The following is a 13616-nucleotide window of genomic DNA, read 5'->3' as shown; positions in this document are numbered from 1 at the left end:
TTGGCAGGGATTTTATATGTTTTGCCTGGGCATTTACTGGCTTCTATGTAGGCATCAACCAGTAGGTCAGGGGATATATAGAGGTTAACTGCAGAAAGGACAGAGACCTGGACACTGATAGTTGTGGGGTTTCTGCTTTTCAGAAGTGTAATGGCTCCCCATTTGCAAATAGTGATGCCTGCTTTGCCCTGGCCTATGCTGTTATCATGCTCAACACTGACCAGCACAACCACAATGTCCGCAAACAGAATGTACCCATGACCTTGGAGGTAAGTATGTTTCCTTACCTAGGCAGGATTACCCCAGCATTGGATTACAAGGGGGAGGCAGCTAGGTGGCTCAGTGGATAAAGCACCGGCCCTGGATTCAGGAGGACCTGAGTTCAAATCTGGCCTCAGACACTTGACCCTAGCTGTGTGACCCTGGGCAAGTCATTTAACCCTCATTGCCCCACAAAAATTAAAAAAAAAAAATGATTCCTGGATTACAAGGGGGAAAGCATGGAGATCCTGATCTAGAATGGGGTAGTGACAGAGAGCCCATCTGAGGTCAGTCCAAGTTAGAGGTCACTGACATAGTAATTTCTCCCCTGAATGGGTTAGATGGAAAGTATTACAGCTTTTCTTTTGTTCAACAAGCTCTTATTAAATACCTTCCATACAAAGAGCATCCTGTAAGAATCTGAAAGTTATTGTGTTTAGCTAAAACAGTCTTTACCTTCAATGAGCTTACATTCTCTTAGTAGGAGATTATGACCCAAATGTAAATAGCTATAATACACAGTATTACTTGATAAGTATGTTACCAAAGTGTCCTGTGAGTTTCATCATAACTGTCCTGGAGGGATCAGAAGGATAGACCATTTAATTTGGTTTTTAAAGGATGGGTACAATTCAGTTTGAGGAGTAGAAGTAGGGAAGAAGAGCATTCTGGGCATAGGAGATGGTGTGAGCATGGTCATAGAGACAGGAAGTCAAAGTATGCAAGGACAGAGAGTAGTTCCTTTCAACTGCATCACACAGTCCATGTTGGGAAGGAATCTTGAAATAAAGAAGGGTAGGCTGGAGCCAGAGGGCCTTGGATTCTGTGAAAGTACCAGATGCTTAGCATAGGGGATGACCAGCTCTGCGAACAAGAAAGATGATTCTGACAGCGGGAAGGAGTTGAGTCAGGAAGTTATTACAGCTATCCAGGCTTGTGTTAATGAGAGCCTCTGGTAGTAAGAATAAAGATTAGGAGGGGCAGCTAGGTGGCACAGTGGATAGAGCACTGGCCCTGGAGTCAGGAAGACCTGAGTTCAAATCCAGCCTCAGACACTTGACACTTACTAGCTGTGTGACCTTGGGCAAGTCACTTAACCCCAATTGCCTCCAAAACCAAAACAAAACAAAAAAAGAATAAAGATTAAGGGACAGATAGAAGACGTGTTTCAGAAATGCATTTATCAGGATTTGATCACTGATGGAATATGAGAGGTAAAGGAGAAAGAAGAATCAAATGTGGCCTCAAGGCTACAAACATGGGAAACAGTGAATAGTGGTGTCATAGCCAGAAACAGTGAAGTCAGGCAGAAGAACAGATTTAGGGGAAAAGAAGTTAAGCTTAGTTTTTGATATGATGAATTTGAGGTGCTAGTGAGATACCCAGATAAAGTTGGAGATAAGGGACTGGAGTTAATAAGAGATGTCAGGACTGAAGATGTCGAGTTGGAAGCCAACTGCATAAAAGTAATGATTGAACCTTATTGGACAAGATTGCTAAGGCAAAGAGTCTAGAGAGACAAGAATAAACCCTGGAAGAACATCCAGGTAAAGGGATTGTGTAAAGGATGAAGAGCCGATGGAGGAGAGAGAGGAGCAGCTATCAAGGTGGGAATAAAACCAGGATAGGGAAGCTGGGGAGGGTGGGAGTGGTGAGGGGTAGGAATGCTATGCAATTGGTAGGAAATGGCAATAGTATAAGATGCTAGAGGGGTCAAGGAGAATGCGAACTTTAAAAATACCATTGCATTTGGCAAGTCAAGTCATCGGTGGTCTTTGAAAAATGAGGTCTGGTAGAGTGGTGGGAACAGAGCTAGAGAGCTTTTGTAAGAAACATGGTAGTGAATGGTAGGAGATAGGATGGTCCCAGAATTGGCTCTAAGGTACACAAGAAATATTTTTTAGGATTGGGAATGCTGTATAGAATAAGATAAGGAGTTGAGATGGGTAGAACAGAAAAATTGTCAATCACCAGCAGTGGCCCAATTGAAGTATATATAACAAATTTGGAAGTGAAGGCAGCTCAGTTTCATGATCTTCACAGCTCAGATGTGTGATTTGCCTTCAGCAGCATTGAACAGCCCTGGAGCTTAATCAGAGAAATCAAATAGTGGGGCTATCCCAGGCATGACGGTTCAGGCAGCTGGTGGTGCAGTGGATAGTGGACCTGAGCTCAGACTCAGATACTTACGGGCTATGTGATCCTGGGCAAGTCACTTAACCTTTTTGTGCCTCAGTTTCTTCATCTGTAAAATGAGGATAATACTTTTATCTATCTCTCAGGGTGGTTAAAAGGATAAAATTAAATTATATTTATAAAGAACTTTGCAGACCTTAAAGTGCTGTGTAAGTACTAGTGGTGGTGGTGATGATGGGGAGGGGAAGGAGGAAGAGGAGTTAGCAACAGTAGATGGTCACCAGAACAAGGGATTCTAGGATTCTAGTTAATGGCACATTTATGTGGCTAACCATGGGGTTAAGGCTAGTCATGCAAGTGAAAAAGTGAAGCCAAAATCAAGGAAATGGACTTGGAGAATGGGGACAAGGGACCAAAAGTCACCGTAAAGGTAAAGAAGAAAATTAATGATGGAAGGTGGGAGAGGTAGGAGGAAAGGAGACTATCATTCCAAGGTTCTGATTTGCAATTCTAAAGAAATGGTGAAATCCTATGCTGCTATGTGACAGAAGTGGGGTGAAGAAGGAAGTCCTCGGAGTTGAGAAAGTCAAGAATGTGAGAAAGGGTGGAAAGAGGGAGCTGTTTTCCAAACTCTTTCTGTATTGAGCAGCCCTGCTAGGGCCTGGAAGTACCTGGAGCAGAGGGGGGAGGAGGTCCTCACCTTGGGAACAAGGGGACAACAAGCTCATTGAACTGTTCCTAGGAGTTCCGAAAAAACCTGAAGGGCGTGAATGGAGGAAAAGACTTCGAGCAGGACATCCTAGAGGACATGTATCATGCTATCAAGTGAGTTTTTAATGAGGAGTGAGGGGTTCACTTTTTTGAAATGAGAAAATCCATCCCCATCCCCATCTCTTCCCCTTGGTCTCTCGTACAGTGTATGAGTCATCCCCTAGATGAAAACTAGTTCTCTGCCAACACTTCCCTTCCTTGGGTGAAACCTTCTAGGACTGCAAAGGCTGAAGGATCCTAATTGTTCCTCTTAAAGGGATCTCCTGATGACCCATAGACAGCCTACAGAGAAGGCCAGCAAGCCCGAGGTGGGGACCTGGGTCAGAATTAGGTCTAATTGATGACTTCTTGATCCAGGCGGCTGCTTGTAAATAAGAGGAAGTAGAGAGCTCTTCTCTAATAGTTGGGTTTCTTCTGGCTCCCTAGAAAGGTTTCTGGTATAATAGTGAAGTCTAGAAACTATTAGGCCTGAGACCCAGGAGGAAAAGGACTTCAAAGTCATGAAATAAAAGAGATTGTGGGGGAAACCTCTTTTCCTTCCTATCCAGTGTCTCAGCAGTGATCAGTCAGACAAGCTGTATTATGATGGGTGTGCTGGTCTGAGATGGAGCTGGGAGGGGAAGATTCCCTTGAATCACCTGGAGATGCTGGATCTATGGGCAGATGTGCCATCTTGATCCTGTCATTGTACTCATCCCCCACTGGATTATAGGAACGATGAGATTGTGATGCCTGAAGAACAGACTGGTCTGGTGAGGGAGAACTATGTGTGGAATGTCCTACTACATCGAGGTGCAACCCCTGAAGGCATATTCTTGCTGGTACCTGCTGGCAGCTATGATCATGACCTTTTTACCATGACCTGGGGCCCTACCATTGCTGCCCTCTCCTATGTCTTTGATAAGAGCCTAGAAGAAACAATCATCCAGAAGGCCATTTCAGGCTTCAGGTAACTCAGCTTGTCTTGTCCCTGAAATCCTTCCCACTCTCTTGATAACACCCATTCCCCAACTGTCCTCACCTTGATTTTCCCTTGGATAGGTCACTTTCAGCTACTTCTGAGCCCATGCCTGGGAACTTCTGACCTCTTTTACTCTACTGGAAAGTCAGTTACATCTTTCCAGAGCAGTAATTCCTTTGGGGAGAAGTTGAGGTTTGGGGGAACCCACCTTGCAGGTTGCACCAATGTGGGAAAGTTATCATCAGGGGAGAACACTGAGAAAGATCTTCCATGGTACTTGGAAGTGCAGCTGGCCTTTCCAGTGACTCTGTTCCTGGGGTGGGGGATGGGGTTTTGCAGGAAATGTGCCATGATCTCTGCCCACTATGGCCTGAGTGATGTCTTTGACAATCTCATCATCTCTTTGTGCAAATTTACAGCCCTCAGTAGTGAGGTGAGTAAGGGTTGCAGGAAGGCATCAAGGGCACTGCCTGAATCTGCTGCCCCATGGTAGCAGACACCATAGATACCCAAACAATAACCGGGGTTCCATTGAAGTTGTGTACTTCATTCAGCATTATGCCCATAGTAGCCCCATCCTTCACTATTCACTACAAGGTCTTCTGGGGCTTGTGGCCCTCCATGGCCAGCATATTCTGGAAGTGGGGGGTTGGAGCATTGTTACTTAAATGGAGATTGGGGGAGGGGGGAAAGAGTGGACCAGAGGACTTTGAATACCCTGGGGTTTTTCCAGTATCATGAAACAGGTCAAGTCAGAGCTAATGTGAGGACCCAGAGGAGAAGTTAGAAGGTGAGGCCCTAAGACATTCCCTAGACTTTAGCTAGGCCCTAGACTTCATTTTCTCTGCTTCTTCAGTCCATTGAGAACCTGCCCACTGTGTTTGGGAGCAACCCCAAAGCTCACATTGCAGCCAAGACCGTTTTCCATTTGGCCCATCGCCATGGCGACATCCTTCGAGAGGGCTGGAAGAACATCATGGAGGCCATGCTGCAGCTGTTCCGAGCCCAACTCCTGCCCAAGGCCATGGTAGAGGTAACAGTGGTTAGAGGGCAAACGTTGAGCACTAACTGCAATTTGGGGGGAAACTTAGACTTGGAAGAGGCAGAGCTTAGGACCAATGCCTTGCATTGACCTGGTTGTTGTCTAGTAGGTTTTGGTTTCAAGGGACCATCAGGATATAATATTCCCCAGAAGGACATCTGGCAGAGGCATTGGAAGTCAGTTGTTCGGTAGAATAGTAGTACAAGTGTCTGTTAGGAATAAAACTAGAGAGCTAGGGCTGGGAATGGGTAATAAATAAGGGTCATGTTAAGAAAGTCTGGCTTTCCTAGGTGGAAGACTTTGTGGATCCCAATGGCAAGATCTCTCTGCAGCGGGAGGAAACACCATCCAACCGGTGAGGGTAGGCCGGAACCTCTGGACCATGGGGAGGGAGTATCCAAGAATTTGGGTTTAACCTGAATATGTCCCATCTCTCCATCCCTCTACAGAGGAGAGTCAACTGTGCTGAGCTTTGTGAGCTGGTTGACTCTCAGTGGTCCTGAGCAATCCAGCATGCGAGGTCCATCCACTGAGAACCAAGAAGCCAAGCGCATGGCCCTGGACTGTATCAAGGTACCTATCCCAGCTCTCTCCCCACTATTGTTTCCAGTGATCAGGTCTCAACTTCCGACAGGGTAGGACTTTGGCTTTGTGGGATTTTTCTCCTCACTCCAACTCAGGCCACTGATTCCCTCCTCCTTCTACTGTAGCAATGTGACCCAGAGAAGATGATCACAGAAAGCAAGTTCCTCCAGCTGGAGTCCTTACAAGAGTTAATGAAGGTATGAGGCAGAAGGACAGTGGGAGGAGCTAGACAGGAGTTGACCAGGTGATGGTGAGGTGGTAGCAGCACATTGTCTCCTTCTCCCTTCTAGGCTCTGATATCAGTGACACCAGATGAGGAGACTTATGATGAGGAAGATGCCGCATTCTGCCTGGAAATGCTTCTTCGGATTGTGCTGGAGAACAGGTGAGAAAAGGAGGTTTGAATCATGGCTACAGTTCAGGATCCTGCAGGCCTGGGCTCCTTTGTGCAAACCCCCTGGGCTTGGAGCTAGTACTGAGAGAACAGCAGGACCTATACAAGCAGGAGGGCCTATTGCTTTCCTAACTCTACCAGAGCAACAGGGCTTTATAGTACATCAATACCAAAGGATGCTAAAGGTATTCGTGTAGGATTTGGGCACTGGAGGGAGACCTAGTGCCCAAAATGGCCCCTGTTCCTTGGCTCACTAGCTTTCTTCCCTTTCCCCTTCTTCTTGACACATAGGGACCGTGTGGGCTGTGTATGGCAGACAGTACGCGATCATCTGTACCACCTCTGTGTCCAGGCACTGGATTTCTGCTTCCTGGTGGAGCGGGCTGTGGTGGGGCTACTGCGCCTAGCCATACGGTTGCTAAGGAGAGAAGAAATCAGTGGCCAGGTGATGGGATCTTAGCCATCTGGAAGACAGGGGTAAAGGAGGTGGACCAAAGGCCAAGTGTTACCCATGGAACTGTTTGTAGCAGAGACTACACTCCATGCCATACTTCAAGGGGCTTAAAGATGATGGAAGCATAAACTGCTGCCTAAATGTCATGAGAGAACCCCTGGCAAGAATTCCCAGCTAGGAGTGGTGGGAGGAAAGATGTCTGGAATGCCCTTAGTCATGGGGATGGCCCTTGGCATCCTAACCACCCGGTGTGCCTCTTGGCACAAGACTTGGCACTTGGACTAGAATCCTCGTTTTCTGACCACAAAAGGCCAGAGGAATAAGGTTTACTGCTATGGGCAAACCATTATCATATTCTGTCCCCAGGATGGGCGAGGCAAACAGGGAAGTAGAGTGTGAGGGCGAGTTCTGTGCTCACTTCCTACCATTCCAGGTGCTGCTGTCCCTTCGTATCCTACTACTGATGAAGCCAAGTGTGCTGTCTCGTGTCAGCCACCAAGTTGCCTATGGGCTCCATGAGTTGCTCAAGACCAATGCAGCTAACATCCACTCTGGGGATGACTGGGCCACACTCTTTACCCTGCTGGAGTGCATCGGCTCAGGGGTGAAGCCTCCCCCATCTCTGCAGGCCACAGCCAGGGCAGATGCCACTGATACTGGTGAGCCTTCTCCAGGGAAACCTGACACCTACCAGATAAGCAGCTGTCTTTCTACTCTTGCAGTCTTCCATGGGTTAAAGAAAAACTGTAAAAAAGAAAGCTCAGAGATTGCATTAAGCAAATTAAATACTTGCATCTGCTAGCCTCCAACACTGCTGTCAACTCCCCAGTGCCCATGGGTTAAGCCCCAGTACGAGCACAGAGAATAGTGGAAAAATCAATATAGATTCAGAGCTGGAAGAATAACCTGGGAGGCTATCCATTCCAGCCCCTTATATTACAGATGAGGAAACTGAGGCTCAGAGAGGTTAAGAGTCTTGCCCATGGTCACTGCTAGTAACAGTCTAAAGCAAGATTTGAACTCAAGTCTTCCTGACTCTCTAAGTCTGATTATCTATCTACTACATCACTCGGCTGCCACGTATCAAGGAATGATATGACTTTCTGTTGTGATGTTTAAAATCTAATGTGTGATCACCTTGTCTGCCCCCGCCCCCTGTGTGGGGTCGGAGAACTAGCTTAAGTTTACTGATAAATTCAGCAACAATTTAGGCTTTTAAGCATTTATTAAAGTATATTAGGGGTTAGCAAATAGAGAGAGAGAAAGCTGCCTTCATTTAGCTATCCATGCTTCCAAAGAGAACACGTAAAGTTCTGAAAGTGAGGAGATCTGTCTATTCTGCCTGCCCCTGCCACCACACACCACCTCCCCAACAAAAGAGAGCAATCCTCCACCCATTCAGCGGAAGCTTCCTGCAGGACTAAAAGAGGGGCGGCCCACACACACAGCTCCAAGCTAATTGGCTGGTCCATTGATTGACATGACTTACAGGCGGTCTATGAATAGACATAACTTCTGGACACCAGGCAGCTTCCGGATGCTAGTCACATGCTTTGTTTTCAGGGGGTGTCGCCCTGGTTCTCACAATGTCTTTCTCAGCAGGGGGTGGCACCCTGATTCTCACACTGGAAACCAACTATCTTTCAATCCCTCCGTTGGTAACCTTTGTCAACAGGAGCCTGAGTTCTGTTGACCCAAGAATGACTAGAATAAAGGTTGTCCTGTCTATACTTTTGTCTTCTGGTGACAAGACTACCTAAGCTAACACAGATAGAGGAGAATCCTTTCCTTCATGGGAGATGAGCATGTCCTTTAGTATTTTTTTCCAACATCTCCATCCATACTCTCATCCCCACCCTGACTCTGCCCGTATTCTCACTTGGCTCAGGTGCTCAGTCAGACAGTGAACTCTCCTCCTCCTACCACCCCAGTGATGTCAGCCTGGACCGAGGCTACACCTCAGACTCAGAGGTCTATACTGATCATGGTAGACCAGGCAAGATGCACCGCTCAGCTACTGATGCCGACGTGGTCAACAGTGGTTGGCTAGTGGTGAGAAAGCACAGGGCAGGGGGCTGTAGCACTCCCCATCCTGCTCTGGGTGGTTTCCTGGTTTTCTTGGGGCACAGTGAAAGGGACAAGTGGAGCCAAATCAGTCTCCTGGGCTCTGTGCCAGGAACATCATCCAACTTCCTACCCACATTCATATTCTGGACAGGTGGGGAAAGATGACGTAGATAGTCCCAAGCCAGGACCAGGACCAAACCGGCTGGGCCCTTCTCCTTTGGTGAATCAGTACAGCCTTACTGTGGGGTTGGATCTGGGACCTCATGACACAAAGTCCCTCCTGAAATGTGTGGAGTCACTGTCTTTCATTGTGCGTGATGCTGCTCATATTACACCAGACAATTTTGAGCTCTGCGTCAAGACCATCCGAATCTTTGTGGAGGCCAGTCTGAATGGTGGTAAGTGGGTGGAGGAAGGAGAAAAGGGAGCTTCCTGAAAAGGAGAGAGAGGGGAGGGCTGGATTTAACACGAATATAGAAATATGGCCTGGGCCTCCACAGGATGCAAATCTCAGGAAAAACGGAGCAAATGCCACAAATATGACAGCAAAGGGAACCGCTTCAAGAAGAAGGCTAAGGATGGCTCGGTGCTTCGTCGGCCCCGGGCCTCCAGCCAACACACGACCCGTGGTGGACACAGCGATGATGAAGATGATGAGGGAGTGCCTGCTAGCTACCACACGGTGTCTTTACAGGTCAGTCAGGACGTAAGTATGGCACCATTTCTTTCCTCTTCTCCCTGTGCCTGGCTGTTGGGGAACCCAGCTGGGGCCAGGGTAGGCAGGCTCTGGCTGAGAGGGGAGCCTGAGGGACAGACTCCTAAAGCAAAGGGATTGGAAAACGGAGTTGTCTTAGGAATAGGATGATTGATGGGGTAGACATTGTCCTTGAGGGGACCAGGTCTTAAGCAGTGAGGGATGAAGTAGTCTGGGTTCCTTGGATTCTGCTCACAACTCCTTCCTTTGTGATTCCAGCTGCTGGACTTGATGCATACCCTGCACACACGGGCAGCGACTATTTACAGCTCCTGGGCTGAGGAGCAGCGTCACTTGGAGTCAGGGGGCAAGAAGATTGAGGCTGATTCCCGGACCCTCTGGGCTCATTGCTGGTGCCCATTACTTCAGGGTAATCCCCAAGGAAAATTGGGGCTGGGACGGAGGAGGTGAATTGGGATGCCAGCAGTGACCATGACCGTTCCACCCCTGCTCAGGTATCGCCTGGCTCTGCTGTGATGCTCGGCGTCAGGTACGGATGCAGGCGCTCACGTATCTGCAGAGGGCACTCTTGGTACATGACCTGCAGAAGCTCGATGCCCTGGAATGGGAGTCCTGTTTTAATAAGGTAATGGAGTGGAGAGAAAAGCCTGGGCAGCTCGAGGCCTCCTAGCCAAGTATTCATCTTAGATCCCAGCCTACCCCCATGATGCTTCCCTCCCTTTGCCTTCCTCCGCCATTGTCCCAGCTCTTTGGGAGTCAAACTTACCACTGACCTTACCGGGGGTGGGATGTGGGGTGATTGACCATCAGGTGCTGTTTCCTCTGCTGACTAAGCTTCTGGAGAACATCAGCCCTGCAGATGTGGGTGGAATGGAGGAGACACGGATGAGAGCTTCCACACTGCTCTCCAAGGTATGATCACCTGCACCAGACCCTCTCCCCACACTTGCAGCTATTGTCCAAACAGCAGCCTGTGGCAGATGGGGCAGGCAGGGAAAACAGTAGCTCCCAGTACCCTGTAGAATCTGAAGGCCCAGAAGAATCCTGAGCCCTAGAGGAGTTACCCAAGTCAAAGGTCTAGAGGGGAAACAGGCTAGAAGGAGAGTCTTCCCATCCCTGGAACCAGGGATGCAGATGCTATCTTCAATCATCTGATAAGCCACTGGTGGGCCACAGGTGTTCCTGCAGCACCTGTCCCCTCTGCTGTCACTTCCAACTTTTGCTGCACTCTGGCTGACCATCCTGGATTTCATGGACAAGTATATGCATGCAGGTTCCAGCGACCTACTGGTATGGTCCCCTATAGCTCCCCAAGCTGTGCTCCCTCACCATTCAGCTTGGCCTCTCCCCACTGAACCTCATCCCTGACATATCCTCAGTTTGGCTCCTTCCACTTCCTCCACCCCCAAACTCAGCCACTTTGCCCCTACCTTTCTAAGCTGTAAATTCACAATTTTTTCCCACATTTGGGAAGTGGTGTCCAGTTTCTTTGTCTAAGGGATGCTCTTCCTGTCTCTTTCCCCTCTGTTCTGTTTCTCTCACACACACACACACACACACACACCTCTTCCCCAGTCTGAGGCCATCCCTGAATCATTGAAGAACATGCTGCTAGTGATGGATACTGCAGAGATCTTCCACAATGCAGACACAAGGGGAAGTGGCTCCTCTGCCCTCTGGGAGATCACCTGGGAGCGTATTGACTGTTTCCTGCCCCACCTGCGAGATGAACTCTTCAAGCAGACAGTCATCCCTGGTATGGGACTTGGGGGAAGGAAGGCCCAGCTCAGCACAGAGGACCCCTAGGGCTCTCTAAGAGCCTAGAAATGGAATGGGGCTTAATGCCCTGGGTTGGTGGTGGTCCACAGGCCCTTAGGAGGAGACAAGACTATTCCTTAACAGAACACTAAAAGATACCATCTGAACTATAACTTTCCCCAGATCCCCTGCCAGCGGTGCCTACTGAACCATATTCCCAGAAGTCCTTGGCCTCTGCCCATTTGACTCCTGCTGCCAGTGACACAAGGATGGCCAGCCACATGTATGCTCCAGAAATGCCCTCAGAACTGGGGGCCTATGGTGAGACCCCATTTTCTGCACTTCTAAATGTTAAAGGATGTGGGGAAAGGGGGAAGAGAGCAAGCATTTATTAAGCACCCACTATGTGCCAGGCACCATGCTAAGTCCTTTACAGATATTCTCATTTGAGCCTCACAACCACCCTGGGAGATAGGTGCTATTATTATCCCCCATTTTAAATTTGAGGGAACTGAGGGAGACAGGTTAAGTGACCTGCCTAGGATTAGCATCTGGGGCTGGATGTGAAATCTGATCTCTCTGAGATCAGAAAACTGTGTACTGTATCAGCCAGCAGAGAAGTCGTGCTGACCTTCTGTACCCAAGAGGAATGGGAGGACTTGGGGAGGCATCAGTAAACCAGGAGGACTATATCATTTGGGCTTTTCTTTTTTTAATTGTTATAGAACTCAAGGTGGAAAAGTAGGGATAAAGCCTAGATGTCGATGGTTAGACCTAGGAAGAGCTGATCGCAGGAAGTCGTTGAATCTTCTTCACTTCAGTAGGGTAGATTCTCGCTTGTCTGGGCTGAGGCAGGGCTACCCAGTCCAGAAGCCAGGGAGGGAAGTTTGAGGAGTGTGTCCAAAGTGGGATCTGAATATTGTTACATTTTCCTCCCACAGACCCAGAGAAGCCCGACATCTCTGGAGCAGCTGCCAGTGGTTGTTCTGGTTCTTCTACAGTCTTGACACCCAGCAAGCTCAGTCCCAGCACAGATGGGCCTGTACCCTTGGCCCAGCCCCCCCTGATCCTGCAGCCCCTGGCCTCCCCACTGCAGGTGGGCGTGCCACCCATGACATTGCCTATCATTCTAAATCCAGCCCTGATTGAGGCTACGTCACCTGTGCCTCTGCTAGCGGCCCCTCGCCCCACTGACCCAATGCCCACTTCTGAAGTCAACTAAGACAGGTGGTTGGGAAGACTGGGCCTATCCCTCCTGTCACACCACTGAGGGCTTCTCACCCTCTCCCTCTTCTGGTTGCACACTATGTTGATGCCTCCCCTGGGCCCAGCCCAGCCACTGCTGCTGCTCTCATTGGAGCCAAATTGAGAAATTACCGAAGGGAATGAGGGCAGCACTTCCTAAAGACACCATCCAGAGAGAAGGGACTGTCTTTGTCTTCTGCTACCATTTCTGGGAGGCCTCCCTGAGAGCTGAGAGATCCGACTTGGGGCTCACCCAGAGCCCACCCCAGGTTAGCTCTGGTCTCTTAGGAGTCCTGGGCTGATCCTGAGGGAGAGATTTCTGGGCATCAGTGCCAACCAGCCCTGCCCATGTTGCTTCTTGGCATTAGGGGCCCCTTTGTTCCCCTTATCCTTCGGTCCTAGCTCTGAGAGCTATACTCCAACCACGTTGCACTTTGCTTCCCTCCTCAGACCTCTCCTACCCCCATCAGCCCTGAGCTACCTCCTCCAGTTCTTCCTCCTTTATCAATGAGTTGGGTTAATTTGGGGGGTTAATTAGGGCCAGGGGACAGAGGTAACAAGGGGAATTGCCTACAGGAGCATGTACATATGAAGAAGTTAACAATTGACTTTTTACAATGTAATAAATGTAATAAAACCCACACCCCAGCCTCCCTTTCCCCTTCTGCTTCTTCACTCCCCGACACTTCCTTTTCTGAGCATGTGGTCTGACTTGATAGAGAAGGGAGAGAAGAAATAAAAGGGGAGACTGCTGTGCTCACCCTGACTTAGGAAGGAATTGGATTCAAGGACTGATCTTATTGGTTGCTGCTCTGTGGCCACCAGGCACTTTGCCCAACCACCCTGGAGAGGGGGGAGGGCACATCACAGGCCAGTGGCACCCTCCAAAACTAATGAGACACGAGGCTAGAACAGAGTTCGTGAATAATTGCAGCTCCCAAATGCTCCCTTCTTCCACAGTCTCCCTGCTCTAAGGAGAAACTAGGGCATTATCAGAACTAGGCCTTCATCCTTGCAGTCTACTATCACTAGGGGTCCAAAAGCTTAGGCCTAGGAACCAAGTCATAGCATCATAAGATGTCAAGTATGAAGAAACTTTAGGTCCTATATCCCGCCTCCATCTATAGAGGAGGGAAACAGGCCCAGAAAGGTTTAGTGGCTTGCCAACCCTATGACTTCCAACTTACCTCCTTGCAGAAGGAAATCAAGGGGCAAGGTAGTACTCAG

The 13616-nt window shown here is 48.8% G+C and overlaps 1 protein-coding gene across 5 annotated transcripts in view; it reads left to right on the top strand.

The window, feature by feature from the left end:
- The window catches only part of GBF1 (golgi brefeldin A resistant guanine nucleotide exchange factor 1), a 119485-nt gene extending 106431 nt beyond the window's left edge, over nt 1-13054 (top strand). For 3 of the 5 annotated variants that reach the window (XM_043983020.1, XM_043983023.1, XM_043983022.1), the window contains 21 exons: nt 144-269; nt 3140-3222; nt 3881-4117; nt 4469-4562; nt 4986-5162; nt 5462-5526; nt 5621-5744; nt 5882-5953; nt 6047-6141; nt 6442-6595; nt 7038-7263; nt 8493-8656; nt 8823-9069; nt 9172-9377; nt 9645-9795; nt 9881-10011; nt 10197-10298; nt 10563-10676; nt 10962-11142; nt 11328-11465; nt 12086-13054. In XM_043983020.1, the coding sequence (XP_043838955.1) occupies nt 144-269; nt 3140-3222; nt 3881-4117; nt 4469-4562; nt 4986-5162; nt 5462-5526; nt 5621-5744; nt 5882-5953; nt 6047-6141; nt 6442-6595; nt 7038-7263; nt 8493-8656; nt 8823-9069; nt 9172-9377; nt 9645-9795; nt 9881-10011; nt 10197-10298; nt 10563-10676; nt 10962-11142; nt 11328-11465; nt 12086-12366 (3168 nt within the window). In that variant the 3' untranslated portion in view covers nt 12367-13054. The remainder of the gene's footprint in view (nt 1-143; nt 270-3139; nt 3223-3880; nt 4118-4468; nt 4563-4985; nt 5163-5461; nt 5527-5620; nt 5745-5881; nt 5954-6046; nt 6142-6441; nt 6596-7037; nt 7264-8492; nt 8657-8822; nt 9070-9171; nt 9378-9644; nt 9796-9880; nt 10012-10196; nt 10299-10562; nt 10677-10961; nt 11143-11327; nt 11466-12085) is intronic. The other 2 variants (XM_043983024.1, XM_043983021.1) reach the window with 1 other exon arrangement.
- Nucleotides 13055-13616: the final 562 nt, after the last annotated feature.

This window comes from Dromiciops gliroides, chromosome 2 (genome assembly GCF_019393635.1).
Source record: "Dromiciops gliroides isolate mDroGli1 chromosome 2, mDroGli1.pri, whole genome shotgun sequence".
Lineage (NCBI taxonomy): Eukaryota > Metazoa > Chordata > Mammalia > Microbiotheria > Microbiotheriidae > Dromiciops > Dromiciops gliroides.
This window is presented reverse-complemented; position numbering and strand designations above follow the sequence as displayed.